The sequence below is a fragment of the Neomonachus schauinslandi genome, chromosome 15 (genome assembly GCF_002201575.2).
Source record: "Neomonachus schauinslandi chromosome 15, ASM220157v2, whole genome shotgun sequence".
Classification (NCBI taxonomy): Eukaryota; Metazoa; Chordata; class Mammalia; order Carnivora; family Phocidae; genus Neomonachus; species Neomonachus schauinslandi.
Genome location: NC_058417.1, coordinates 40,882,835 through 40,908,425, shown reverse-complemented (window position 1 = coordinate 40,908,425; position 25,591 = coordinate 40,882,835). Strand labels below are relative to the sequence as shown.

The 25,591-nt window shown below is 43.7% G+C and overlaps 1 protein-coding gene across 2 annotated transcripts in view; it reads right to left on the bottom strand.

Annotated features, from left to right (window-relative positions):
* Nucleotides 1-24,076, bottom strand: part of NBR1 (NBR1 autophagy cargo receptor) — a 29,470-nt gene extending 5,394 nt beyond the window's left edge. The window contains exons 1-19 of one of the 2 annotated variants that reach the window (XM_021681784.1): nucleotides 23,919-24,076; nucleotides 19,353-19,463; nucleotides 16,729-16,791; nucleotides 15,987-16,005; nucleotides 14,731-14,753; nucleotides 10,319-10,492; nucleotides 9,758-9,835; nucleotides 9,068-9,282; nucleotides 8,175-8,342; nucleotides 7,688-7,897; nucleotides 6,167-6,326; nucleotides 5,786-6,076; nucleotides 4,912-5,061; nucleotides 4,355-4,430; nucleotides 3,609-3,719; nucleotides 3,313-3,477; nucleotides 1,582-1,987; nucleotides 854-948; nucleotides 113-170 (exon numbers count right to left, since the gene is read on the bottom strand). In XM_021681784.1, the coding sequence (XP_021537459.1) occupies nucleotides 113-170; nucleotides 854-948; nucleotides 1,582-1,987; nucleotides 3,313-3,477; nucleotides 3,609-3,719; nucleotides 4,355-4,430; nucleotides 4,912-5,061; nucleotides 5,786-6,076; nucleotides 6,167-6,326; nucleotides 7,688-7,897; nucleotides 8,175-8,342; nucleotides 9,068-9,282; nucleotides 9,758-9,835; nucleotides 10,319-10,492; nucleotides 14,731-14,753; nucleotides 15,987-16,005; nucleotides 16,729-16,791; nucleotides 19,353-19,454 (2,564 nt within the window). In that variant the 5' untranslated portion in view covers nucleotides 19,455-19,463; nucleotides 23,919-24,076. Of the gene's footprint in view, nucleotides 1-112; nucleotides 171-853; nucleotides 949-1,581; nucleotides 1,988-3,312; nucleotides 3,478-3,608; nucleotides 3,720-4,354; nucleotides 4,431-4,911; nucleotides 5,062-5,785; nucleotides 6,077-6,166; nucleotides 6,327-7,687; nucleotides 7,898-8,174; nucleotides 8,343-9,067; nucleotides 9,283-9,757; nucleotides 9,836-10,318; nucleotides 10,493-14,730; nucleotides 14,754-15,986; nucleotides 16,006-16,728; nucleotides 16,792-19,352; nucleotides 19,464-23,562; nucleotides 23,664-23,918 lie in introns of those variants that run through there. The other variant, XM_021681783.1, reaches the window with a different exon arrangement.
* Nucleotides 24,077-25,591: the final 1,515 nt, after the last annotated feature.

Below are 25,591 nucleotides of genomic sequence, written 5' to 3'. Positions count from 1 at the left end.
CCTTCTTTGTCCTCTGGAGGTGGCACATGAGCTTTGAGAAGCTTGTGTAAGCAGAAGCAGTACTAGGATATCCACCTGCTTCTGAAGAAGAGGCTGCACAGGGTCCAGTTACCTTGAGTGGTCATAGCTCTTCTGTCTGCTGTTTACAAGTCCTGATGAGCCTCTGGGCTCTAAAAGCAAAAGGGCTATTGGTTAGATGCGGCATCCACAAGTGCCTAGTGTTTAACTCATAGTGAGGCGAGTTTTGAGAGGCAAGCAGCAATCTGATCACAGCATTTATTTGTTTATTTATTTATTTATTTAAAATATTCGGGAAATTTTGCAGGTGGTTTTTAAGTGATAAGGAGGAACTGTCCAGAATGCAATGCAAGGTGACTGTTTATTTAATCAGAAAAACAAAGCCTATAATCCTATCATACCCATTTATTAGTTTCTAAGTACTTTCACGTTTTGTTTTTTTGATTAAGAGTGGGAAGTGACTTTGAAGGTCTACTAACAACTTCAAGGTGCTATTCTCCTTATTTTCGATAAAACAGCCCCTCAGGTTTTATGACCGTGCTGAACCACTTCAAGGTCACACAGTGAGGAAAGGGGAAGCCAGGCCTGGAACCTAGACTGGTCTCACTCCAAAGCCTGTGTTCTTTCCACTGCAGCACAATGCCCACCTCTGTGAGGTCTCATTTAATAAATATGAACCTAGAGGACAGAAAAGAATGTGAGGGAGGGCCACAGAAAAAATACAAGGGCAGGTTTCCAAATAATGCCAAGAATCACAAAGACAGAGTGCCTATTTGTGCTTGGTTTCGTTAGAAAGGAGCACAGAAAAAGACATCAAGCTCAGGCTGGTCGTTACCTCCTCTGATCTGATCGGGGACTGAAGGAACTTCTGGTATGGTAACTGGTAAATCCACTCCTGGGGAACCATCTGGCTGTGCACAAGGAGGGCTCCTTTCAGAAAGACACAATATCAAAAGTCAGCTGAAAAGGCACCTATGGGGACGCTGGAGAAACAGTACACGTGGCACAGCTGTGGCAGATTCTCTACAAAGGCTTCACTTTTCTGATCCAGATCTCATGTTTGAATGTAGGGATCAGGTAGGAAGGGCTCATTCTTCTTCTGGTTTTCCTCTTTAGCCACCGTCAAGCTAGAGAGACCGGCTTGAGTTGGGTCGCTCCCTGCTCCATTAAGTGGTACTAGTTAAGGGAAATGTCTAGCTCCCTGAGAGAGTGGTTTAAATCCTAGTCCAGGCTCCACCATCTGCCATACCATGACAGAACAATGACACACACAGATCAGGAGATAATGAAAAATAATTGTTCTCTGGTTTTAGAATACATTTTTTTCATAATAGTTTAAACTTCCTATTATAGTTTGGGTTAACATGAGAATGAGTTTTGCTGCCTTTACCCATGAGTCAATAAAGTGGGGAAGGAAACACAACTTTTATTCATCTAAATTCAGACTTTCCTATGGGAAAAAGTCTCTTCCCATGCTGACAAAAAAAAAAAAAAGAGAGGGAGTCGTTTTCTCCCTATTCCACCTGTGAAGAACAGCCCAGCTGAGGGGGGTGTGGATAGTACCTGGACAGCTGTGGTGGAGGCCCCACCACCTCTGGGATGAGGGGTACTGTGTCCAGAGTCTGTGAGGTCATGAGGATGTCGCTGATGCTCTGCTCCTGCAGCTGGTTCTCCCCTCCAGTGAGTCTCTCCCCAGCCTCAACCCCAGGTTCGCCTTCAGCCCCTCGCTCCAGGCCTGGCTGTGAGAGTGCAGAGCTGTACATGGAGTCACCCAGGGGGCGACTGGTGTCAAAGCACTCAGGCAGGATGATGATGTAATCCTCTGAAGAAGTAGAGGACTGACTCTGAACTTCATCTCTGAGTTCATCCTGCTCTTCCTCTTCTTCCTCCACAACAGCTTCTTTGGCGCTATGGACAACCACCTCCCGCTCATCTCCAAGTGGTCCCTCTTCAGGGGAGGCAAATTTCACTAAAGGATGAAAGCAATCCATTTTAAGCTATAAACTAAAAGCAACTCCTAGTGCTACCCTTACCTGATAAAGCCTTGTGGGTCATGAGCTACAATCATGAAAGCCAGAGGAGAGGGATGGCCAGAGGGCAGGGCTGCCCGTGAACCACTAATGGCCACATTCTAAGTCTGAAGCCTAGGCAAAGCCAGAAAGAACTGAAGCTCACGAGGTACAGAGAAACACCAAGGCTTCTGAGAAGCACCATGAATCTTAAAGACTAATCAAAACGGATATTAACTAAGGGTGCGATAATAAGAGAAAACATTAGGTGGTGAATACTGCAGGACTGTATGCCTACTTTCCTCCCTTTCTTTGCTAGGTAAGGGATAGTCATGGCAGAAAATCAGCAAAACAAGGATGAGGGAAAAAGAGATATCTATAATCCTATCAGACATAACTACTGTAAACATTTTTTGTTATGCATTTGTACATAAGTCTGGGGGGGAGGGGGAAATGAGTGTGTGTATTTTAAACAGAAGTGAGACAAATCGTATTTAAAAGTATAGGTCTTGGGACGCCTGGGTGGCTCAGTCTATTCGGCGTCTGCCTTGGGCTCAGGTCATGATTCCAGGGTTCTGGGATCGAGTCCCACACTGGGCTCCCTGCTCAGTGGGGAGCCTGCTTCTGCCTCTGCCTGCCGCTCCCCCTGCTTGCGCACGCTCTCTCTCTCCCTGACAAATAAATAAATAAAATCTTTAAAAAAAATAAGTAAAAGTAGAGGTCAAATTTTATTATAATAAGCACCAGAAATTTTCCCATATTATTTTGATGCACTAGAATTTGAAGTTTTGGATAGTTCTTGAAATACATCGTATGGTCTCTACCTATCCAACACCTAGAAGTTTCTGTTATATAGGAAATTAATTACAGCAGAATTTAACCTTGGGAAACTTAGTTTGGTACTCATGCTTCTGCCCACTGTTTCCTGGACTGTGTCCTTGGAGAAAGGACACAACTATAGCTGCCAGTGCAGGTCTCTGCTGAAGAGCTCAGTCAACTTACAGGAACACTCCTCAGTGCAGAATTCAGGCAGCAGAAAGCAGCTGCTGTAGTTCTGCCCCTGAGAAAGGGTGAAGCTGGGGTATGGTGGCTGCTTTGCTTCTGAGGCTATAATTACAACGGTCAGGTACAGTGTGTGGAGTTTACAGAAACCACCATGATCCAAATTCTAACAAAGGTCACCCAACCGCCACTCTCAGTGACGAAGAGCCCTTCTTCCTATTCAGGTTGGGCAGTCACAATTCAAACAGCGCCCTGCTAGCTGGGGGAACTCGGGGACACTCACTGTGCAGGGACTTCTGTCTGCAAGGTGGGTTGTGATCCGGGGCAGCATCCAAGGTAAGGGATCGGATTACAGTCTCACACACGAATTGGGTCCCACTCAGGTCATCTTCTGCTTCCTCCACTGAGGCAATGTTTGGAGCCTTCCTCTTCACTGACACTGTGGGATCTGAAAGACAAAATGAGATGCTAAAGAAAACCCACTGAGATGCTAAGGTAAGTGTAGGAGGGAGTTTGTGTGAAAATGGTGTAATACGGGAGGGGACAATGCATATACTTGACAAATATTTAACCCCTTACCGGGAAGCACTTGAAATCCCGCCCCTTCGCTCTCTTCCTGTATCTGCCCCAAGACTGGCTTCTCTATTAAAGGATTGTCATGCGGCAGAGGAGACATGCAGGGAGTCATATCTGGAGAATGAAGACAGAAGAACCATCAACCAAAAAAAAAAAAAAAAAAAAGAAACACATCATTAATGGTGTCTAGAAGCAACAGCTCACAGGCTTCTTGCCTCCTGCAGGGCTGAAATAAATCTAGGTATGCTTCAAGGTCTGTTGTAAAGAATTTCTCCAGACCATTAGGTGTGGAAGTATTTCAGATCAATGAATACAAGAAGGGTCACAGTTGTCTGGCCTGAGAAACCATGGCCAAGACACAGAACCAGGAATGTAAAGGAATAAAAGGACATAACATTTAGAGAAAAATGAAGACCCCCCCCCCCAAAGATTTTAAGTAATCCCTACACCCAACATGAGGCTTGAACTCACAAACCCAAGACCAAGAGCCATATGTTCCACTGAATGAGCCAGCCAGGTGCCTCAAGGGTCCCTTTATGGTGGAGAAGCCTTGCACAAACATGTATTGCTGACTCTGACAGACAACAGGGAAAAGGAGGAAAATGGACCCATTGGTGCAGTTTTAATGTCACGCTGTAGGAGAAATCCTTGCCATGTATTTCCTCGGAATAAGATTCTCACTACCAGGGTCTATGATGTAGCACTTTTGCATCTGTTAATAAACAACATGGGTTGAATGACATTCTTACCCACGGGAGTATTGTGGGGCACTCTCTCCAATTCTTGGACAATGTTTATATCCAACAGCTCAAAGGACAGCAGGTCCTGAGGACAAAAAGGGCAACGTTAGGCTACTTGCAGTGGATGCTGGAGCCAGGTTTTGTCTGAGGGGCCTTGTAGGCCATTGAGCTCCACACCTTCCTGGACTCTGTTCAAATTCATGCCTCACACCTCAGTCAAGTGAAATCAAGATGAATGAAGTGGGAACTAGACGTCCAAATAACCAAGTGGCAGGAAAGAGAGAAAACGCAGTGGGGGTGAAAGTGAACCCGAAAAGCAGAAACGCAGAGGCAACTAAAGGGAAGCTGTGGGGAAGCCCAAGATTGAGTTCCTGATTCAGGAGAAACATTTAGAGGCCTGCTTCCACAGGCGATCCCCCTGCCACTCAATGCATCTGACTCGATCCAAGTGGGCAGATCTCTAACTCACTGGGCACCGCCTGTGGCTACACCACCTTCTCAACAGGGTAAGGACTCTTCCTCCACTGCCTTCTGTCCCTTGCCCCCCAAAGTGCTCAATCTTCCACCTGGGCAGTCAGAAGGTCCACGGATGGGATATAAAGCTCCCTCTCGCTGGCAACATTTTTTGTCTTCTGTGTGATGCAGGTTCCTGTCCCTTTGGTCTGCTCAGTCGCTTCATCAAGCTGAATTTCTTCTTTAGCCAGAAGAAAAGTTCCCTATACAGACAAACCATTGGGACAAATTTTAGGCCCTCAACTGAACTCAAAAGGAAAACTGACAGTTGCCTCCCTAAAAACCAAAACACTGCTGCATCTTGTTTCGAGATCTTAGACTTACGGAAAAGTTGCAAAAATAATACAGTCTGTTCACTTACTATCCCCTTCACCTAGCTTCCTTTAATGATGAGTTAGATTAACCATAGTAACAACTGTCAAAAGCAGGATGTTAACTTTGGTTAACTAAATCTAAGCAGTAAAATGCTCTAAAAAACAGTGCTCCACCGCCTGGGTGCGGGGGGTGGGGGGCGGGTAGAAAGGAAAAGAAAAAAGTGCCCTAGTAATAAAGGGAAGTTGCTTAAAAAAACTACACCAACTAAAAACAAGGGCAAGACTTCCTTAGTATTTAGGGAACACACGCATGGGATGTTCGGGAGAGAGGAGTGCTAAGGAGCAAAGCCATCAGTCCGGCCGTTCAACAGGCCAGGCAGCTCCGTCTTCCCACGTGCAGCAGAGGCTGGCCAAACTTCATTACAAAGAGATACAAAAGCACTGAGGAATGCCTGCACCAAGATCCTAAGGACATGCAAACAAAGCCCAAGGAATGGGCCCAATGGAAGCATACTGGCCTGTTAGGGGGAGGAGCTACCCTTTCCTGATTTCTGGAGGAAGGACCAGCTGTGAGTGGGCTGTTGTAGCGTTAGTCTCCCCTTCCAATGCTCACCTCTTGCTGGCAGGTGAGCTCATTAGCTTTGCTTGAGCGAATCATGCCCTTTTCAATGTTCTCAGGGCTCTCTGTAGAGGGGAAAGGATCCACTATGATACTGCACCAGATCCGAGGCCCAAACTGCTGGCCTTTGTGAGAAAGACGCCAATGGGAAGTGTATGTTCCCTCCAAGGCTGGTGCGATGAACTCCACAGACACAACCCCCACATGGCCGGCCTTCAGGCAGGGAACCAAAACATCCTTCTTTTCTGTAGAAGCCAAAGTTAGGTTTCCCCACATGAACTTGAGCTGAAAACAACAAGGATAAGAGAAAGCAAGCTTGTCAGCTTTCTGTCACTTCAAATCACCTCATCTTCATTCTGTGGGGGGAAAAAATACCTTTGTGTCTCCACTCCATTTGACATTTCCTGTATTTTTCATCCTCCAGTGTTTGATAAACTTGGTTCCTGGTTGAAGGTGAGTCCCATCAGGCAAATTCTCATCCACAAATGCTGCACTGAGGGTCGGCATAACCGGGGCACAGGGCTGCAAAGGAAGCCTGAACAGAAATTCAGACAGTCACTTATGTTGGGTATGATGGCTTCTGAATATCTAACACTGTGGTTCAAGAGGCTGAGAGTGACACAATGTACTGATGCATTTGCCTTAAAAATAATACTAATGGAGGTGCCTGGCTGGCTCAGTCAGTGGAGCATGCGACTCTTGATCTAGGAGTTGTAGGTTTGAGCCCGACGTGGGGGTACAGATTACTTATAAAACCTTTAAAAATAATACTACTAATAAAATTTTTGAAAAAACAAGACAGAGGAGCACCTGGGTGGTTCAGCTGGTTGGGCATCCAAGTCTCGATTTCAGCTTGGGTCATCTCGGGGTTGTGGGATTGAGCCCCGTGTTGAGCTCTGTGCTCCATGGGGAGTCTGCTGGAGATTCTCTCCCGCCACCCCTCCTCCCACACTCTCACTCTCTCAAAAAAATAATTGATTTTATTTGTTTATTTGAGATAGAGAGAGAAAGAGTGTGCGAGTGCACACGAGCAGGTGGGGGAAGGAGGCAAATGGAGAGGGAGAAGCAGACACCTTGCTTAACACAAAGCCCGACATGGGGCTCAATCCTAGTACCCCAAGATCATGACCTGAGCTCAAGTCAGATGCTTAACTGACTGAGCCACTCAGGTGCCCCATAAATAAATAAATCTTAATAAATAAATAAATAAAAATAAAAAGACAGATTTGGGGCACCTGGCTGGCTCATTTTGTAGAGCATGCGACTCTTGATCTCTGGGTTGCTAAGTTTGAGCCCCACATTGGGTGTAAAGGTTAGTTAAAATAAAATCTTAAACAACACAACAACAATAAACACCACCAAGACAAATCTTACTCCCAAACTGAAAAGCTCTGGTGAGCATAAGCATCCATAAATTAAAAAACTGGAGAGTCAGGCTCTTCAAATCCCAACTGCCTCCACTGAAGAGAGATCATACCATCCAGTTTGGAACCTTACTGGCTGCTCTAAGAGTCAACAATGACCACCAAACCACCCTTTACGAATGCTAGGATCAGAGAATGGGAAGTTTTAATTTTTTTTAAGATTTATTTATTTGAGTGAGAGAGCGAGCTCGTGTGCATGCTAGGGATATGCAGAGAGGGAGAGAGAAACTTCAGCAAACTCCCCACTGAGTTTGGAGGACTGACGCGGGGCTTGATCTCAAGACCCTGAGATCATGACCTGAGCCAAAGTTGGATGCTTAACTTGACTGAGCCACCCAGGTGCCCCTAGCATGGGAACTTTTAAGAGTTTGGGTGTTAGGAACTGCCGATAAGTAAGAGAAAACCTGGCTGAAGTTCCAATTTTGGAAGGCTGAACCTCCAGCCTTGGTGCCCGTCCTGGCCCCGGGCTTACATCAGGGTGTTCGATTGCAGCAGGCTCTCGGGCCGGCCCAAAGGGGACCTGGGGCTCTGGAGTCCATGGATGGAACTCCACAGATGAATCTTCCTGTGGAGTTTCAGCTGCTTTTTGAGTTCCTTGACCTCTGCTTTTCGCTGCTTCTTCTCAGCTCGCAACCTTTGCTTTTCTGCTTTAAGAAAATTCTTGTCGACCTGTTTCTGGAGCCTGTGAGGTAACAAATGAAAAGTCTTAAAAAACAAACCTCATAAACAAATCTTGAAGCTATTTTGAGCCACTCGTAGCCTCCATCAGTGCCAGCTTCTAGCTTAACTTTCTTTCTACAGTTCTCATTTGTGTCTCATTAGCTTCGGCTCATCGTCCCCACTGTCACACATCAACTGGAAATGCCCAAGAAGGAGACTGCAGTTCTGTGATTCATGCCCCATCACCACAACCAAGATGCCCATCCGAGAACAAGCCTCCCGTGTACTTATGGTTTTACCTGGCTTGTTCCAGAGCAGCAGGGAGACGAGGGGCAGGGAACCTCGGATGAGAGAACGCTTCAGAAGAACCCACCACAGGTCTCCGCAACTTCAGCAGGATGTGGTTGGAGTCATGGGCATATGGCCCCGATTCACAATCTTCACAGATATTGTAGGATGGGCACAGGCTGTGGGGAAAAGCATGGCAAGTGGGAAGTACCAGAGGTAGTGAGAGAGGAGACCAGACTTCCATACTGGCTATATTCCTAGCTAGGTGGTAACCTGAGCATGTCACCTGGCCATGCCCTGTCTCAAGTTTCCTTATTAATAAAATGAAGGTAACAGCACTTAATATGTATCCATTTCAAAGGAAAATCTATGGGAGAAAACAAGACATGAAGGCATATGGAACAACAGGGAGAAGATAATCCCTGGTGATATAATTTTGTTTTGGGGAACATAACTTTATCTGGCTCTGTCAGTTCAAATGTATATCCAAACACATCAACAATCTGAATAGTTACCTTTTTTTTTTTTAAAAAGATTTTATTTATTTATTTGACAGAGAGAGACACAGCGAGAGAGGGAACACAAGCAGGGGGAGTGGGAGAGGGAGAAGCAGGCTTCCCGCCGAGCAGGGAGCCCGATGTGGGGCTCAATCCCAGGACCCCAGGATCATGACCTGAGCCGAAGGCAGACGCTTAACGCCTGAGCCACCCAGGTGCCCCTGAATAGTTACCTTTTAAATAGTATTTCTTGTGGGTGACGAATAGCTTGTTTCCAATCTAGAGCTTCTATCTATGTGTGATGCTCAGAGAGAGAGTATGCCCAATTTCCCTCTACCTCTCCAGAATGCCAGGAAGGCCTGTTCAGAGGTCTTCTAACAGCTCTGCGTTCCGAGGGGACCGCTCACCTGCACTGGTAGCGCACACCGATGATCCTCCTCTGGCAGCTGCTGCAAGCAATATGCCAGCTGAACTGGTTTTCTGGCAAAAACAGTGTTTCCTCTGAAATGGGCACTGAGACTTCTGATGGACAGGAACCCAAGGATGGGTTCTGGAGGACTAGCTTCTCGTGTAATTTCTGTTCAAGTTTCTCAACTGTTTCTTTAACCACTTGTTCTCTGAACTAGAATACAGAAGATGGGAAAAAAGCCTCAGCTCCAACATTGGAAAAAAGCCTGAAGATATCAAATAGACCAGATACCTTACTGTCTCTGGTATAAGAACATCATAAACAGCTAGTAGCTACTGAATGAATGGACAGAGATGTAGCGAAAGGAGGTCTATTCTTTCCACGTGTACACTGGTTCGAAGGGGATACCAAGAAATCGTTTTGATGAGTAAATTTCTAACCTCTTCCTTCTCAAGCATAGAGACTTGTTCCTTTCCCTCATCCTTAGAATGAGGCTCCCTCTTTTTCCGATACATCCCCGTAGAAGTTAGGAGCTTTCTGGACTAGTACTGCTCTAGTTTGGAAATGATTAGCTATTCTCATTCTCCTGCACCAGAGGCAGCAGACATCTGGGTTCAGCTTTCTATTCCTCCCACACTCCACCTGTGCCAACACGGCTGCTAAAACCCACACCAGAGAGAACACTCACTGTCTCCAGGTAGCTTGTGAACCAGTCTGGGGGCTTGTCTTGAGGCTGGTCTGCGTCACGGGGAGCAAGTGGAAACGGCTGCAAGGAAACACAACCCAAGATCTTGGAGGGTGCCTTTTTTTCCTGTTTAAGATAATTATTTTTTCAAAAAGATTTTGATTTTTTTTTTTTTTTTAAGTAATCTCTACACCTAACATGGGGCTCGAACTCACAACCCTGAGATCAAGAGTCACATGTTCTACCAACTGAGACAGCCAGGCGCCCTTGTTTAAAATCATTTTCCTGAAATGCAATACTTCGAAGTTTCTTTTGTCAGGTAACAGACATGTATGGTCAAAAAAACCCAATAAAGAGTATGACAAGGTACAAAAGGAAAACAAAGTCTCTATTATCACCCTCTTGCCCCTTCTCCAGAAGTAAGCAGTTACCAGTTTCAGAAAGTCAGGCAGAGATGGTCATAGTAACTCCCAAATCTTTGATGGACAGCTCAAATGTTACATCAGAGACAATGAGACCTAAGGCTAGAAAAACTATGTAGAGACAGGTCCATTCCCTTCATACCTGGGCTGTAGGCCCCTCTGGGGTCTTCATGTCTGATCCTAAGACCCTCACCAGTGACGAATAATGTGCAAGTGGCTTCTTCCCTGCCCTCACGACTGGCCGCTTTTCTGGTACAGCTGGTGGCGGGGCTTCGTGGACTTGCATCTGCAGTTGGTTTCCCTGCTTCACTGCCATCTGAGAGGGTATATTACGAAATAAAGACATATCACGTGATTCTCCTTTCCCAAATGAAATCTCAAAGACATCTGAACACAAGGGGTATGGTGATTTATGCTGAAAATATTAGAATTTACCTTTATTTTATTAAATCTAATGGCATATACTATGCTAATAGTCATCCTCCTGTTTTTTTTGCCCAAAGTGTTAACTAGGAATGGTTTTATTATCAAAAACACAAAAGTAGGTTTAGGACAGCACTTTATTAGGTGAGATGTTCTCATTAACTGGGTTACTACTTTTCTGTTGAACTGGTTTTTATGTATGACCCCACTTCTGGGTTTAAAAAAATTTTTATTTATTTATGAGAGAGCGAGCGAGCATGAACAGGGAGAGGGGCTGAGGGAGAGAGAGAAACAGACAAACCATTGAGCAGGGAGCCTGACGTGGGGCTTGATCTCAGGACCCTGGGATCATAACCTGAGCTGAAGGCAGATGCTTAACCAACTGAGCCACCCAGATGCCCCATCCCACTTATGGATTTTAACCTCAACTTTTCAAAAAAGTCAATCCCAGACTACCAGAACCCAAGAAACTTAAAAGTTATATCCTATAATTAAGAGTTTATTTTTCCATTAAGAATAGTATTTTGGAAAACATGCTTGGGTGGCTACCTCTTTTTGAAGAGCATCTTCTTAAAAATCCTATTTTGAAAACTCTACTTCAGGGAACATTTGAGGTTCCATGAAGGTACTCCAGTGTCCAAGAAGAGATTAGGGGTCAAGTCCATCTGTTTCTAGATCTCCCCACTTGTCACCCAGTGACAAGAACTATTTTTTAACCTATTTTTACATATTAAGACTTAAGCTTCCATTTAAAAATAGCATTCTATGGTCAAAAAGTTTGAAAGGTATTATTTTAAGATCAGGGATCAGCAAATTTTCTTAAAGGGCCACATAATAAATATTTTAGGCGTGCAGGGGCGCCTGGGTGGCTCAGTTGTTCAGTGTCTGCCTCCAGCTCAGGTCATGATCTGAGGGTCCTGGGATCGAGCCCTGCATCGGGCTCCCTGCTCTGCGGGAAGCCTGCCTTTCCCTCTCCCACTCCCCGTGCTTGTGTTCCCTCTCTTGCTGTCTCTGTCAAAAAAATAAAATCTTAAAAAAAAAAAAATTTTTTTTTAGGCTTGCAGGCCATACAGTTTCTTCTCAAGTCTGCACAAAAGCAGCCACAAACAATATGTAATAGGAATGGCTGGGTTCCAATAAAACTTTATTTATAAAAACATATCCCCAGCCCACTGGCTAGTTTGCCAGCCCCTATTCTAGACCATAAACCAAGAAGCTGGTAGTAAAATGTATCTATATAGTCTGTGGAAAAAAACTGCTCAAGAAAGGACTATAATGAAATGTGTCAAAATATAAACATGGGATCTTATTATAGCAAGTACTATGTAAAAATGTATATAAAAAGTCTTGCTTCTTGAGACAGAGCAGGCTTAAACAACATCTAGACTCCCAAGGTCTGAGATTTCTTTCTTTTTTTTTAAAGATTTTAGTTGAGGGGTGCCTGGGTGGCTCAGTTGTTAAGCATCTGCCTTCGGCTCAGGTCATGGTCCCAGGGTCCTGGGATCGAGCCCCGTATTGGGCTCCTTGCTCAGCGGGAAGCCTGCTTCTCCCTCTCCCACTCCCCCTGCTTGTGTTCCCTCTCTCGCTGTCTCTCTGTCAAATAAATAAAATCTTAAAAAAAAAAAAAAAAAAGATTTTAGTTGAGAGAGAGTGCGCGAGCGTGTGCACTGGAGCACAAGTGTGTGTGGGGGGGGGAGGAGCAGGGGGAGAGGGACAAGCAGGCACCCTGCTCCGCAGCCATCAATGTGGGGCTCGATACCAGCACCCTGAGATTATGACCTGAGCCGAAGGCAGAAACTAAACCGACTGAACCACCCAGGCATCCCCCGAAGTCTGAGATTTCTGACTAAACAGGTAAACAGTGATTATGGGAAAGACAGAAGAGTTTTGAAGCCCACAGACTTTTTTTGAGTGAAATTACTGTAGCTTCTGAGAATAGGGAAAGAGAAAGGCCAGGAGTTGGTAAAGGGTGAAAGGGTGTGGGGGACAGCATGTTACAACAGCTTAAAAGCAAAAAGGAAATAGGGCAGCTAGGTGGCTCAGTCAGGTAAGCATCCGACTCTTGATTTTGGTTGGCTCAGGTTGTGATCTCAGGGTCATGAGATCGAGCCCCAAGTTGGGCTCCACGCTGCATGTGGAGCCTGCTTAAGATTCTCTCTCTCAGGGCGCCTGAATGGCTCAGATGGTTAAGCGTCTGCCTTCGGCTCAGGTCATGATCCCAGGGTCTTGGGATCGAGCCCCACATCGGGCTCCTGGCTCAGCGGGGAGCCTGCTTCTCCCTATCCCTCTGCCTCTCTGCTCATGCTCTCTCTCTCTCTGTCTCAAATGAATAAAATCTTAAAAAAAAAAAAAAAATTCTCCCTCTGCCCCACCCCATCGCTCCCCGTGCACTCTCTCAAAAAAAAAAAAAGGCAAAGAGGAAATAGGAAGACCACATGAAAACTGGGAAGAAGGAAATTGTGAAGCATGATATTACTCAGAGATGAGTATCTCAACTAAGAGAAACCAGGGTGGGGCCCAAATGTCCAAAACCAAGAGACAGCTGGTAAATAAGAATTTCTGAATAAAAACCAAGAAGACTGGCTAAACTGTTGAATCCAGTGGCACCCACAATGGCGACTTCGACCAGGCAAGAGAAAGGGTTAAACCAGCTCCCAATTTAAAACAATCTTGCCTTGGGGCACCTGGATGGCTCAGTTAAGCATCAGACTTTTGATCTCAATTCAGGTCTTGATCTCAGGATTTTGAGTTCGAGCCCCACCTTGGGCTCCACAATGGGTGCTCCATGATGGAGCCTACTTAAAAAAAGGGAATCTTGGGGCGCCTGGGTGGCTTAGTCGTTAAGCGTCTGCCTTTGGCTCAGATCATGATCCCGGGGTCCTGGGATCGAGTCCCACATCGGGCTCCCTGCTCGGCGGAAAGCCTGCTTCTCCCTCTCCCACTCCCCCTGCTTGTGTTCCCTCTCTCCCTGTCTCTCTCTCTCTGTCAAATAAATAAATAAAATCTTAAAAAAAAAAAAAAGAGAATCTTCCCTTTCCCTCCCTAGACCAAAAGTGATTGTGGAAAAGAGTTTAGTCGTGGATTAGAAGTTCATAAAGGATAGTCAAACTTTAAAGAAAAAATCTTAATTACAAAGGTGGTAATGAAGGGACAGCTGGGCACACCTTAAAGAAGTGACCTTGAGGAATGCTCTAAATCATTATTGACAAACAAGAGGTGAACTCAATAGTTTGTACCTTAAATTCTCCTGCATTATCCTGTAACATTCTATAGGAAACAAGGTAAAGGAAGACAAAAAGTGTGGACCAGAAAGCATCATTTCAGTTATTATTATTTTTTTAAGTAGGCTCCACATCCAGCGTGGAGCCCAGTGAGGGGCCTGAACCCATGGCCCTGAGATCAAGACCTGAGCTGAGATCAAGAGTCAGACGCTCAACCGAATGAGTCACCCAGGAGCCCCTCTTTGTATTTTTAAATGCTACAATGGTTATACCAAGACCAAAAATGAGAGGAAACAATAACTAGAAAAGAATCTTTATATCAGGAGCTGCCTGGCTGAGTGGTAAGCCCTACTCATCACATTCTCTCTAAAAATCTGTTCTGCTGGGATGCCTGGGTGGCTCAGTTGGTTAAGCATCTGCCTTCGGCTCAGGTCATGATCCCAGGGTCCTAGGATCAAGTCCCATATCAGGCTCCTTGCTCAGCAGGGGGCCTGCTTCTTCCTCTGTCTCCTGCTCCCCCTGGTTGTGCTTTCTCTCTCTCTCTCTGACAAATAAATCAATAAAATCTTAAAAAAGAAATAAAAATCTGTTCTGCTGTGTTTCATTAATGTCTGCCCATGGCTACTGGAATTCAGGTTCTAGTTTTAATAAATTTTTTTTAAAAGATTTTATTTATTTATTTATTTGTTTGTTTGCAAGAGAGGGAGATAGCACAAGCAGGGGGAGGCACAGAGGGAGAAGCAGGCTCCCCACTGAGCAGGGAGCCCGATGCAGAGCCTGATCCCAGGACCCTGGGATCATGACCTGAGCCCATGGCAGCTGCCTAACCGACTGAGCCACCCAGGCCACCTAGTCAGTAAATAGTTTTAAAATTATTTGAAAATAAGATGAAATGATCAATGATCATTACCTTAAGTGCTTCTTCATACTCTCCTAAAAAGACAAAGAACATATACTGTGATATTTCTTCACCAGCCCAAAGATTCTATTTAAGTACAGCCAATCCTTACTTTTAAAGATTTTTTGCTTACAATCCTTATACATGAACAGCTGTTCCTTTTTGCTGACAAACTCCCTTCCGATCCCATTGTAAATAGAAACTACTTGTAGATTAGTTCTCTCTCTTAAATTCCCCTCTTTCTGCTACTGGAGCCTTCCAGCTACTGAAACCTCAACCCAGCGGCCTCATACTAGGTTTAGGGAAGCTCAGGACTCATGAGAGTTCATGCATATTGTTAATACAGGCAGGCCTCCAACATACTGCAGGTTTGGTTCCAGACCACTACAAAAGTGAATATCGCAAAAAAGCAAGTCAAATGAATTTTTCTGTTTTCCAGTGAATATAAAAATTATATTTATATTATCTGCAATCTATTAAGCGTGTAATAGCATTATGCCTAGAAAAAAAAAGGTACATACCTTAATTTAAAAAAATACTTTATTGCTAAAAAATGCTAACCATCATCTGGGTGTTTAGCAAGTCGTAATTACTGATCACAGATCATTATAATATATATAATAACAATGAAAAAGTTCGAAATATTGAGAGAATTGTCAAAATGCGACAAAGAGTGAGCAAATGCTGTTGGAAAAAGTGATGCAGGGTTGCCATAAACCTTCAATTTGTAAAAAAAAAAAAAAAAAAATTAGAGCTGGTTAAAATAAGCTTTGGGGGGGGGCTAGCCTGGGAGCTTATTCTTCAAATAGAACATTGTTCCTGTGGGAAAAGGTGCTCCAAGCTCTGAACAATCAATCAACCATCTTATAATTAAATTCTGGAATACCACTTTATATGTTTGTAAGTTGACAGTAATATATATACCAAGCCAGGGACAAAGGCAACACCAGGAGAACAGAGTTTTATGTGTTGAACTGGGAGGCATATTTTCAGAAGATTACCATCTTAAATATAAGAGAACCTTCCATTAAAGCTGTCCTAGGGTCCAATCAAACGCACTAATCTACATACAAAAAACTGCTACAAAATAAAAATCCGCTATGTATCTAATGCCGATGGCTGAGTGAATCAGGTGTCAATTTACTGCATACTAAATTCCACTCTAAAATAAATATTGCAGCAAGATCTGAGTGGAAGTGGAAGTGTATACACTCATGAACAGACTAAAGCTTTTAAATATGGCTGAACAGGTTCTCTCAGGAACTCACCTTGACTATTGATGGATACCTGTAAAAGGACAAAAGCAACAGTGAATATAAGCTTCCTGTCAGTTGAACATTTTTGTTACTAAGACCAGCCTCACAGATAAGATGCACAATCTCAGATTGGGGGTCAGCTTTTCCATTATCATGAACTAACTGTGAATAATAATTAAGGACTTTTATTGCTTAACTCCTGTATCCTCCTTATATTTCAGTTACATTAAGAGGCAACATAATACAGTGGTTAAGAGCCTGCGCTCTGGAGCCAGAAGGTAGGGAATGAACCGCTACTCTACTATTTCCAAGCTTTTGTGCTTCTGGGCAAGCTACTTAGCCTCTCTGGGCCTCAGTTCCCTTATGGGTAAAAGATAGATAATAACATAACACCTAATACATAGTAGTGTTGTTAGTCTGACATGTAACCACTCAATAAAGGTTTGCCATTATTTTTATTATTATAAACTAAATGGTAGCTTGTAAGATATTTGAACTGTATCACTATATAGTTTTAAAAGTTATCTCTCAAGTTTCCCTCTTCAATGTTGCTTCCTTATTTCTTAACTCCATCTCAGATGCCGCTGTCAGCTCAGAACATGCAATTATCAAGTACATTTAAACCACTACACAATGCAAAAAACCACTACACAATGCAAAAAACACTAGTCTGAACTTTTCAATCCACCATCACTCTTGAGAAATAAGATCCCTATTCTGGATACCTGGCCATGGGTACCGTCATATACTTTACCTCTTCATTTTCCTCATCCAGGTATTTTATTTGAATAGTGGTCAGATCAAATGAAACTTTTACCTGCAAATGAAATGTACATGCTATATGATCAAGATATCAAAAAGGCGGGTTGTAACAGAAACCCAGAAGTCATAAAAGAAAGGATGGGCATATTTCATTATGTAAAAATCAAACATTTAAATGGCATAAAAGAAAAAAACCATGAACAAAGTCAAAAGACAAAGAATAGTGGGGGGGTATTTACAACTCAAAACAAAGGGTTATTATCTGCAATACACAAAGACCATCTGCAAAACTGCTAATTGTTAAGATTAACACAACGCAGGTAAAAGGGGGCAAAAATGTATAGAGATTTCATACAAGAGACACAGTTGTGCCCAACAAATATATGAAAAGATGTTCAACCTTAATGGTAGTCAGAACAATGTAAATTTAAGCAATGAGATGTCATCTCAACAGAATGGTGAAAAAAGTTTAAAGCCATAATTTCCAATGTTGTCAAAAATCCAGGGCATTGTCATACATTTCTTTTATTTTTTAAAGATTCTATTTGAGAGAGACAGACGGCACAAGCAGGGGTAGCAGCAGGCAGAGGGAGAAGCAGGTTCCCTATTGAGCAAGGAGCCTGATGTGGGACTTGATCCGAGGACCCTGGGATCATGACCTAAGGGTAAGGCAGGAGCTCTAAAGCCAGGTGCCCCTTGTCATACATTTCTATGAGGTGCTACAATTGTTCTGCAAAGCACCTGGCAGTATCTATTAAAATTTAAAATTACAGGCATTGTGACCCATTAATCTCTCTTTGGGAAACTATCCTACAGAACAGTGCATAAGTTATAAAGACAAAGAGATCTCTCCCGTAGTTTATTATACAATGGTAAAAAGCAAAACAACAACAACAACAACAAAACCCTTTTTTTGAGGGCACTGAGTAAGTGAAATAACAACAATGAACTCATAGATACAGACAACACATTGGTGGTTGCCAGAGGCGGGGGTGGGAGGTGGATGAAATGGGTGAAGGTGGTCAAAGGTACAAACTTCAGTTATAAAACAAATCCTGGGGATGTAATGTACAGCATGGTAAATACAGTTAATAATACTGTGCTGTATATCTGAAAATTGCTAAGAGAGTAGATCTTAAAAGTTCTCATTACAAGAAAAAAATTGTAACTATGTGTGGTGACAGATGTTAGCTAGACTTATTGTGATCATTTTGCAATCTATACGAATAGAACTGTTATGCTGTACACCTGAAACCTATATGTTATAGGGCAATTATACCTCAATTAAAAAAAAACTAGATACAATCTTTCAGTAAGAAATGGTTAAATTATGGTAGGACAATATCAAAATACTGTAGACAATCCATAGCTTTAAAAAGGATGAGCTCAGATCCTTATCTATTGATCGAGAACTCTCTGTAATATACTGTTGGGGAAAAAGAGCACACTGCAGAATTATGTTTATAGTATGATCCTAGGACGAAATCTGTATGAACGTGGAAAATGTGGATAAGTATATACAGAGCTGTTAACACTGGTTACCCCAAAGAGGTGGGAATAGTGGATGGAAGGAGGAAGGAGTAGAAAGATAGTAACTTTTTCTTTATATATATTTGGATTGTTTCACTTCTTATAATAGGCATGTATTACCCTTGTATAATTTAAAATTTACAATAAAGAAAAAAGTTCAACTCATTTAACTACTAGAAAAAGAACACTAACTGTGTTTAATTTTCAGATCATTTGACAAACAGACCCAACTTTCTGGATAACCACCTGTTTAGAACAGTATAAAGAAATAATTGCTGGAAGACAGAGAACTAGATCAGATCATCTTGTGAAGTCTCCCCACCTTTTTTTTTCCTTTTTAGTTATCATTCCACATAACCAAGTAAAAGCAGGTTTTTACCAGAGTTTCGTTGGATAAACACAGTTGTGTAGGAAGTAAAACATTCACCACTGCAAACCAAACAAAAACAGAAGAGTACAAAGGGCAAACCAAGAGGAAGAAAGGCACTGACAACAACACAAGAACAGATGAGTAGTTAAGCACCTGTGGGAGTTTTTCTGCTCAACTTTTTTTTTTGTAAGTAGGATCCAGGCCCAGTGTGGAGCCCAATGCAGGGCTCGAACTCACTACTCTGAGATCAAAACCTAAGCTGAGATCAGGAGTCAGATGCTTAACCAGCTGAGCCACCCAGGTACCCCACTGCACAACTTTTAGATACTCAACCTCTGACCTAGCAATAAAAACGATTAGCTTGCAAAACATAGGTTATATCCTTGGTGGTTCACAAACCACAGGAACATATCTGCTCTCAGGCAGAACATTTAGCTGGGGCCTGGTTAGGGTGAGGCCCACACCAATTCATTCCTCATGCTGTTTCTAAAATAAACAGTTTTTAAAAGTCCTAGCTGCAAATTAAATAATTTGTTTGTACCCTGGAGGGTGGTGGTGATGGTGGTGCACATCTATATGAATACTGAACCCCTGTCAAAGGTAATTTTCCAAAAGGCCTAAAAAAGGCAAATATGACAGCTATGAAACAACACAGCTAAAAATAGCTACCTTTGAAAAAATTACGCTTAAAGGATGGAGAAAAAAGTAACACTCACCATAGCTTCGACATCAGCCCAAGTTGTATTTTCTGGATCGGAAACCAGAAAGCTTTGAGTTTCATTTTTAAAAGTCACATTTAGAGTAACCTGTGGTTCCATGCTGTGGGGCTAGAGTTGAGAGGATGGGGGAGAGAGAACACACATTAGAGCCAGTTCTAGAAACTGCATAAACAGGCATTCAACAAAAGCTTGTGAAGACCTAATACAGGCTAGGCTAGGAAGATACCTCAGTGAATACAACAGTGTCTCTGCTCTTTTGCTATCTATCTGTTTAAAAGATTTTATTTATTTACCAGAGAGAGAGAGAGCATGAGCAGGAGGGAGAGGGAGAAGCAGGATCCCCACTGAGTGGGGAGCCCGATGTGGGGCTCAATCCCAGGACCCTGAGATCATGACCTGAGCCAAAGGCAGACGCTTAACCGACTGAGCCACCCAGGCACCCTCTTCTCCTATTTATAACCTGGTGGGTGGCTTAAAACAAACTCACTGTTTTGTTTTTTATTTTGTACTATTTTTTTATTATGTTAATCACCATACATTACATTAGTTTTTGATGTAGTGTTCCAGGATTCATTGTGCTCCATTCAGTATGTGCCCTCTTGAATACCCATCATCAGGCTAACCCATCCCCCCACCCCCTCCCTTCTAGAACCCTCAGTTTGTTTCTCAGTGTCCATAGTCTCTCATGGTTCGTCTCCCCCTCCGATTTCCCCCCCCTTCATTTTTCCCTTCCTGCTATCTTTTTTTTTAACATGTAATTTTGTTTTTTAAAGATTTTTATTTATTTATTTACTTGAGAGAAAAACAGAACAAGAGAGTGTGTGGGCGGGGGGGCAGGGGGGGAGGAGCAGAAGGAGAGAGACAAGCAGCGGACTCTTGTGCTGAGCACAGAGCCTGATGCGGGGCTTGATCCCAGGAGCCCGAGATCACGATCCAAGCCAAAACCAAGAGTCGGATGCTCGACCAACTGAGCCACCCAGGAGCCCCTTTGTGTGTGTGTTTTTTTAAAGATTTATTTATTTTAGAGAGAGAGTGCACGCAAGCAGGCAAGAGGCAGAGGAAGAGAAGCAGACTCCCCGCTGAGCGTGGAGCCCCACCAATCCCACTACCCCAAGACCATGACCTTAGCTGAAATCAAGAGTCAGAGGCCCACCCAGGTACCCTCAAATCTCACTGTTAAATGCTTGTTGAGACAGTATAAATTTTGGCCACACCCACAGAAATCATCTAACATTTGTAAAATCCTTTTGGATTTTATGGAACTTTATATGATTAGTTAATTCAATAGATACTACTGAATATCTGCTAGTAGCAGGACAGAAGAATAAGACCCATCAATCTCTAACCTCAGGGAATTTACATTCTCATAACTTGAAAGTGACATTCTACATTTTTTTTCTTGGAAAAGCAGCCTTTTCCTAAATTTAGGAACCCAGGTTCTCTGTTAGATCAGTTTTAACAATTTAGAGGACAAAATACTAGCCAAGAAACTACACAGGGGTAGCAGTCAACACCTTTCATTCAAGTTCATGTGATTTTTTTTTTTTTTAGTAGTTTTACTTTTCTCTTTTATGGAGAATTTCATACATAAAAGTAGAGAGTGATGGACGTATAATTAGAATAGAAAACTCAAGGCTACCCTCATTTCATCTATACTTCTGTATTGCCCCACCCAATTCCCCCTATATGGATTGACAGTAGTCAACTGTTTTAACCTAACTATAGTAATCTAATTTAAAAAAAAAAACTATTATGGGAAAATTTAAACATATACAAAAGAGAAGGATTAATATACAATGAACCCCTAAGGACCCATCAGCTATCTTCCATAATTATCATCAACACAGGACTAATCTTATTATAGCAATACCTGTTCCCTATTGGATTATTCTGACAGCCATTACTTAGTGCACAAAATTGAGCATGTAATTCTTAAAAAAAAAAAAAAAGGCTTTTTGAAAACCATAATACTATTATCATGTCTAAGAAGTTAACAATTCTGTAACTGAATGTCTTCTCTGGTCAGTTTTGTTTTGTTTTTTTTTCTTTAAAAATTCTATTTTTAAGTGGTCTCTACAGCCAACATGGGGCTTGAACCTAAAACCCCAAGACCAAGAGTTGCACATTCCACCGACTGAGCTGGCAAGGCACCCCTCTGGTCAGTTGTTTTTAATTAAGGATTTTATTTACCGATGAGTTGTTAGATTGGTTTGTTCTTAGGACTTTATGAAAAAAGTTTGTTAAAATCTAAACCTAAGTTATAATGAAAAAGGTCATCTTTTTTTTTTTTTTAAAGATTTTATTTAGTTATTTATTTGACAGAGAGAGAGAGACAACGAGAGAGGGAACACAAGCAGGGGGAGTGGGAGAGGGAGAAGTAGGCTTCCCGCCGAGCAGGGAGCCCGATGTGGGGCTCGATCCCAGGACTCCAGGATCATGACCTGAGCCGAAAGCAGATGCTTAACGACTGAGCCACCCAGGCGCCCCGAAAAAGGTCATCTTTTAAACATATTCATCAACAAATCTTTAAGAACTCTCTTCAAAGAACCAGATTCTGCCCTACGCACAAGAGGTAGGAGATGAAAAAGACTAAGTCTTAGGAGTTTGCAGCGTTATCAGGGGAGGGAGCAAAAGGATTGAGGAGAGCTGGGCTCCAGACACAGCTCTGACACATTACTAGCCACGTAACGGTGAGCAAGTCATTTAACCTCTAAGCTTCAGCTCCTTAATTTGAAAATAGGTCAAATAAAAATGTGTGTGCAAGTTCTCTGAAAACATTACTCAAATATAAAAATGATTACGATAAGTTAGTCTTTAGAAGCCAAAATGCACTGCCCTGTGAAACAATACAATTGAGGCTGTCATTAAAAAGGACCTTGAACTCTGAGGATCAGGGATTTTTTAATCCCAAAACAATTACCCTCCAATTTTTTCCATTGTTCATCTTTACCTAGAGCCAAGTTCACTACCAAAAAAATACCAGTTTCTAGCACCAATCTGCCGACATCTAGTATTCATTTATATGGAATGCAATTCCTGGGGTCCTTAACATTTGGACAGAATTCCTGTCAACTCCCCAGATTCTTGGGCAAAAAATATCAGGGAAATGAAGTAACTGATTCAGTCAGCCAAAAAGTGGGTATTTTAAAACACATTCTCACTTTTCAATTTCCGAGAAACTGGGAACTTCCACACTTTTGAGACTCCAGAAGGAAACTAATCTAACTCCCCTTTTCTCAAATTACACAATTATAGTTACTTTGGAGCTTATCCAGCTGATAGGCTGATGAGAGAAAACAGGAAGTGGGGGGATTCTAGCTAAGCTGGATCAAATCCAGGTCTTCATAAAGAATTGCCTATTTCTGTTTGGCTTTTATGTGAAAATTCTTTCAGCAAAAGCATTAATCTTGAACGTGTGGAAATACCAAAGCTATAGTTAGCACCATCTGTCCTTGTAGGTTTAAAGTCAGTAAAGTCAGATGGCTGGGGCCTAGGCCTTCAGCTTTCAAAACCGGCATTATTATAAGTTCACGCCACTGGCTCACCTCTGCTTGGCACAAATCAGTTTTTCCTCTACGTCAGTTTTTTCAGGAATACCAAAAATCCCATTAATGAAGCAGACCTGGAAGCCTGAGCTTTGATTACTGTCTCCGACAAAGGCCTGACAAGCTATCCGGGGGTTAAAATGTGTGACCTATAGCTGGGTGTTTGACAAAAAGGAAACACGGTGTCTTTCCAATACCAGAGGTCGCTGACCAAGGAGACCTCTTATGAGGTTCTCAACAAGCGGAGAGGGATGGGGTTGGGAGGCTGTGTGGGCAGTGTCATTTTTTTTTTCCTTGCAGACTTTATCCTAGTCCTCCAGTTATCGTTTCCTAGCACTCCACGTCCCCAAGACAGTGTCACCACCCTTTGAGGATTCTCTCTCGTTTTCTCTGCCTAGGCCCCCTTTCTCCCAGGGAGTCTTGGCCTTCCATCAGCAGATGCCGACGTTCTAAGCCACGGACCCTCCATCTGTCTGGCAATATCCGCCCCCTCGGCCGCTCGACCCGAACGGCTCCCTCATACGGCCACTAACAAGACTGGCTGCCCCCCAAACACGAAAAAAGTAGCCCCTCTTTTTTGCAGGATCCCTTCCTTAAACTTCCCCTAGCCCTCTTAGTGGCGATGTGCTCCCACCCGTCCGTAACCGCAGCTGCTTCCTTACCAGCTCCCCGCCCCCGGGGGGCGCCTGTCGGAGGCCAGCGCAAGAACCGTTCCCTGCCAGCTCCGCTGCTATCCCTGCAGGGTGAGTCTAACATGGCGGATAGAAATAGGGCCTAGTCCCCAGTTTCTGAGTTTCCGACAAGGTGATTGGCTCTTACCAGTTGTCCCTCAAAACTACCATCCCACTGATTGGTCAATCGTGCGGGGCAGGGGCGGGGCAGGAGCTGCCAGAACACCACAACAATAACAAACACTGAGGCAGAGGGGCGGAACTACGAGTGCGCAGTCGTGGGCCAAAAATCCATTTCCCCTTCCCAGGTAAATTCGGCGCCCTCCGCGTTCCCTTAGGTCACTGACCTTAGTGGACTCCTTGCCCGAGACTCGCGGGGCTGGATGGGAATTGTAGTCTTCCTGGGACTTGTAAGTTCTTTAGCCTATTCGCCGCTCTCAAGATACGAAAACCTAACACTCCAATCCATATCTATCCACGTGCGTAGGCCCACCGAGCTCCTCAAACTATCAACTGGCTTGCCGTGAGAATCGCGCCCGCTTCCGGTGTCGGAATCGCCTCTGCATAAGACTACAGTTTCCAAGGAGCACTGTGGCGAAGGCCTTTCGATCCGCAATGCATGCTGGAAATCGTAGTTTTTCCCACACAATCTTTTTATTTACCGAAACTGGAGACTTCCATTGAGGCGGAAATGGTGAGGGAACGGGGCCCCTTTTTGCGACTGCTTCAGGTACTATCTTGCGCTCATATTCGGGCCTCAGGTAGTGATTCCGGCCCTAGTCCAGCAAACTCTGTGACGTAATAAGCCGTAAGTGGAAGCGTAGAGGTGAGGGGGCAGGGGCCTAATGGAAAACTCCGGGAGAATTCTTTCTCTTCCGTCTCTTTCTAATTACGTAAGGCGGGGAAAGAATGGATGGCCAATCGGGAGCCCGGAGACACTCTCGGCTCTTTCTGCTCCGCTCTTCCGTAACGTGTTTCGATCTCGTATTCTGAGAGGTTCTCGCTCAGTGGCTGCGGCCGGTTTCCCTGGCAACAGGAAAGCGCGGGAATTACAGATAAATTGAAAGTGCGACTGCGCGACGTGAGCTCGCTAAGGCTTTCTGGATTGAGGGCATTCCGGGGAGTTTTTCAGCGAAGTGGGCCCCTGGACCCGGGAAGCCCGGACGCTTTGCTCTGGGTGAAGGTGAGAGAGCCCACGGGAGGGGAGAGAGTCCAAGCGGTGCTCCGAGGGACAGGAAAAGGTGTGGACTGTGGGAGAGCAAGATGGGTGTTACCTGGCAGGGACAGGCAGAGGGTGGAAACTGAAAAGACTAAGACGTTGAGTCTGGGGAAGTCGTGGGGACGGGGGCACTTTGTGGGTCTCGGGGCAGGGGAAACACTGAGGATAAGGGAGGGGGGCAGGGTATGTCCGAGGGGGAATCCTGATGGCAGGAACTGGAATGTGTCCTGAGGGGAGCATCATAGTATAAAAAGACCGGCTGGTATATGTGAGAAGGAGATCCTGAGGAGGGAAAGGGGCTAGGAATGTGTCTGAGAATAGGAGGATGCTGGATTTTGTTGGAGGGAGAGCCCTTAAAAAAGAACTGGCTTCATACGCGTTTCTGAGAAGGGACAAGAAGAAAGTAGAGGGGCGTCAGTAGTCACAGATGCTATTGTCATGGACGTGCCTAAAGAGGATCCTGAGATGAATGCAGACCAGTGGGAAACACTGGGGAAGAGCAGGGGTGGGGAGCATTGGTTTTGTTTTTGTTGAGGTTAGTTTTCAGCAAGAAAAAGAAAAGAGCCAGGATGATTGGAGAAATATGAGGCTACCATCACTCACCCAGTCACCCCACTGTGGCTTTCTTTTTCTTGGAGAGAGGAAAAGACCAAAAGTGGTTAGAGGCTTTATGTGAAAAAAAAAATACGGAATTTAAATAGTCTTAATTACAAAAAAAAACAGCTTTTCAAATTAAAAAAAATAAAGCTTTTGTCATTAATTCTATGATTGGTATAATTTTAGAGCACTCCAATCTTAAAT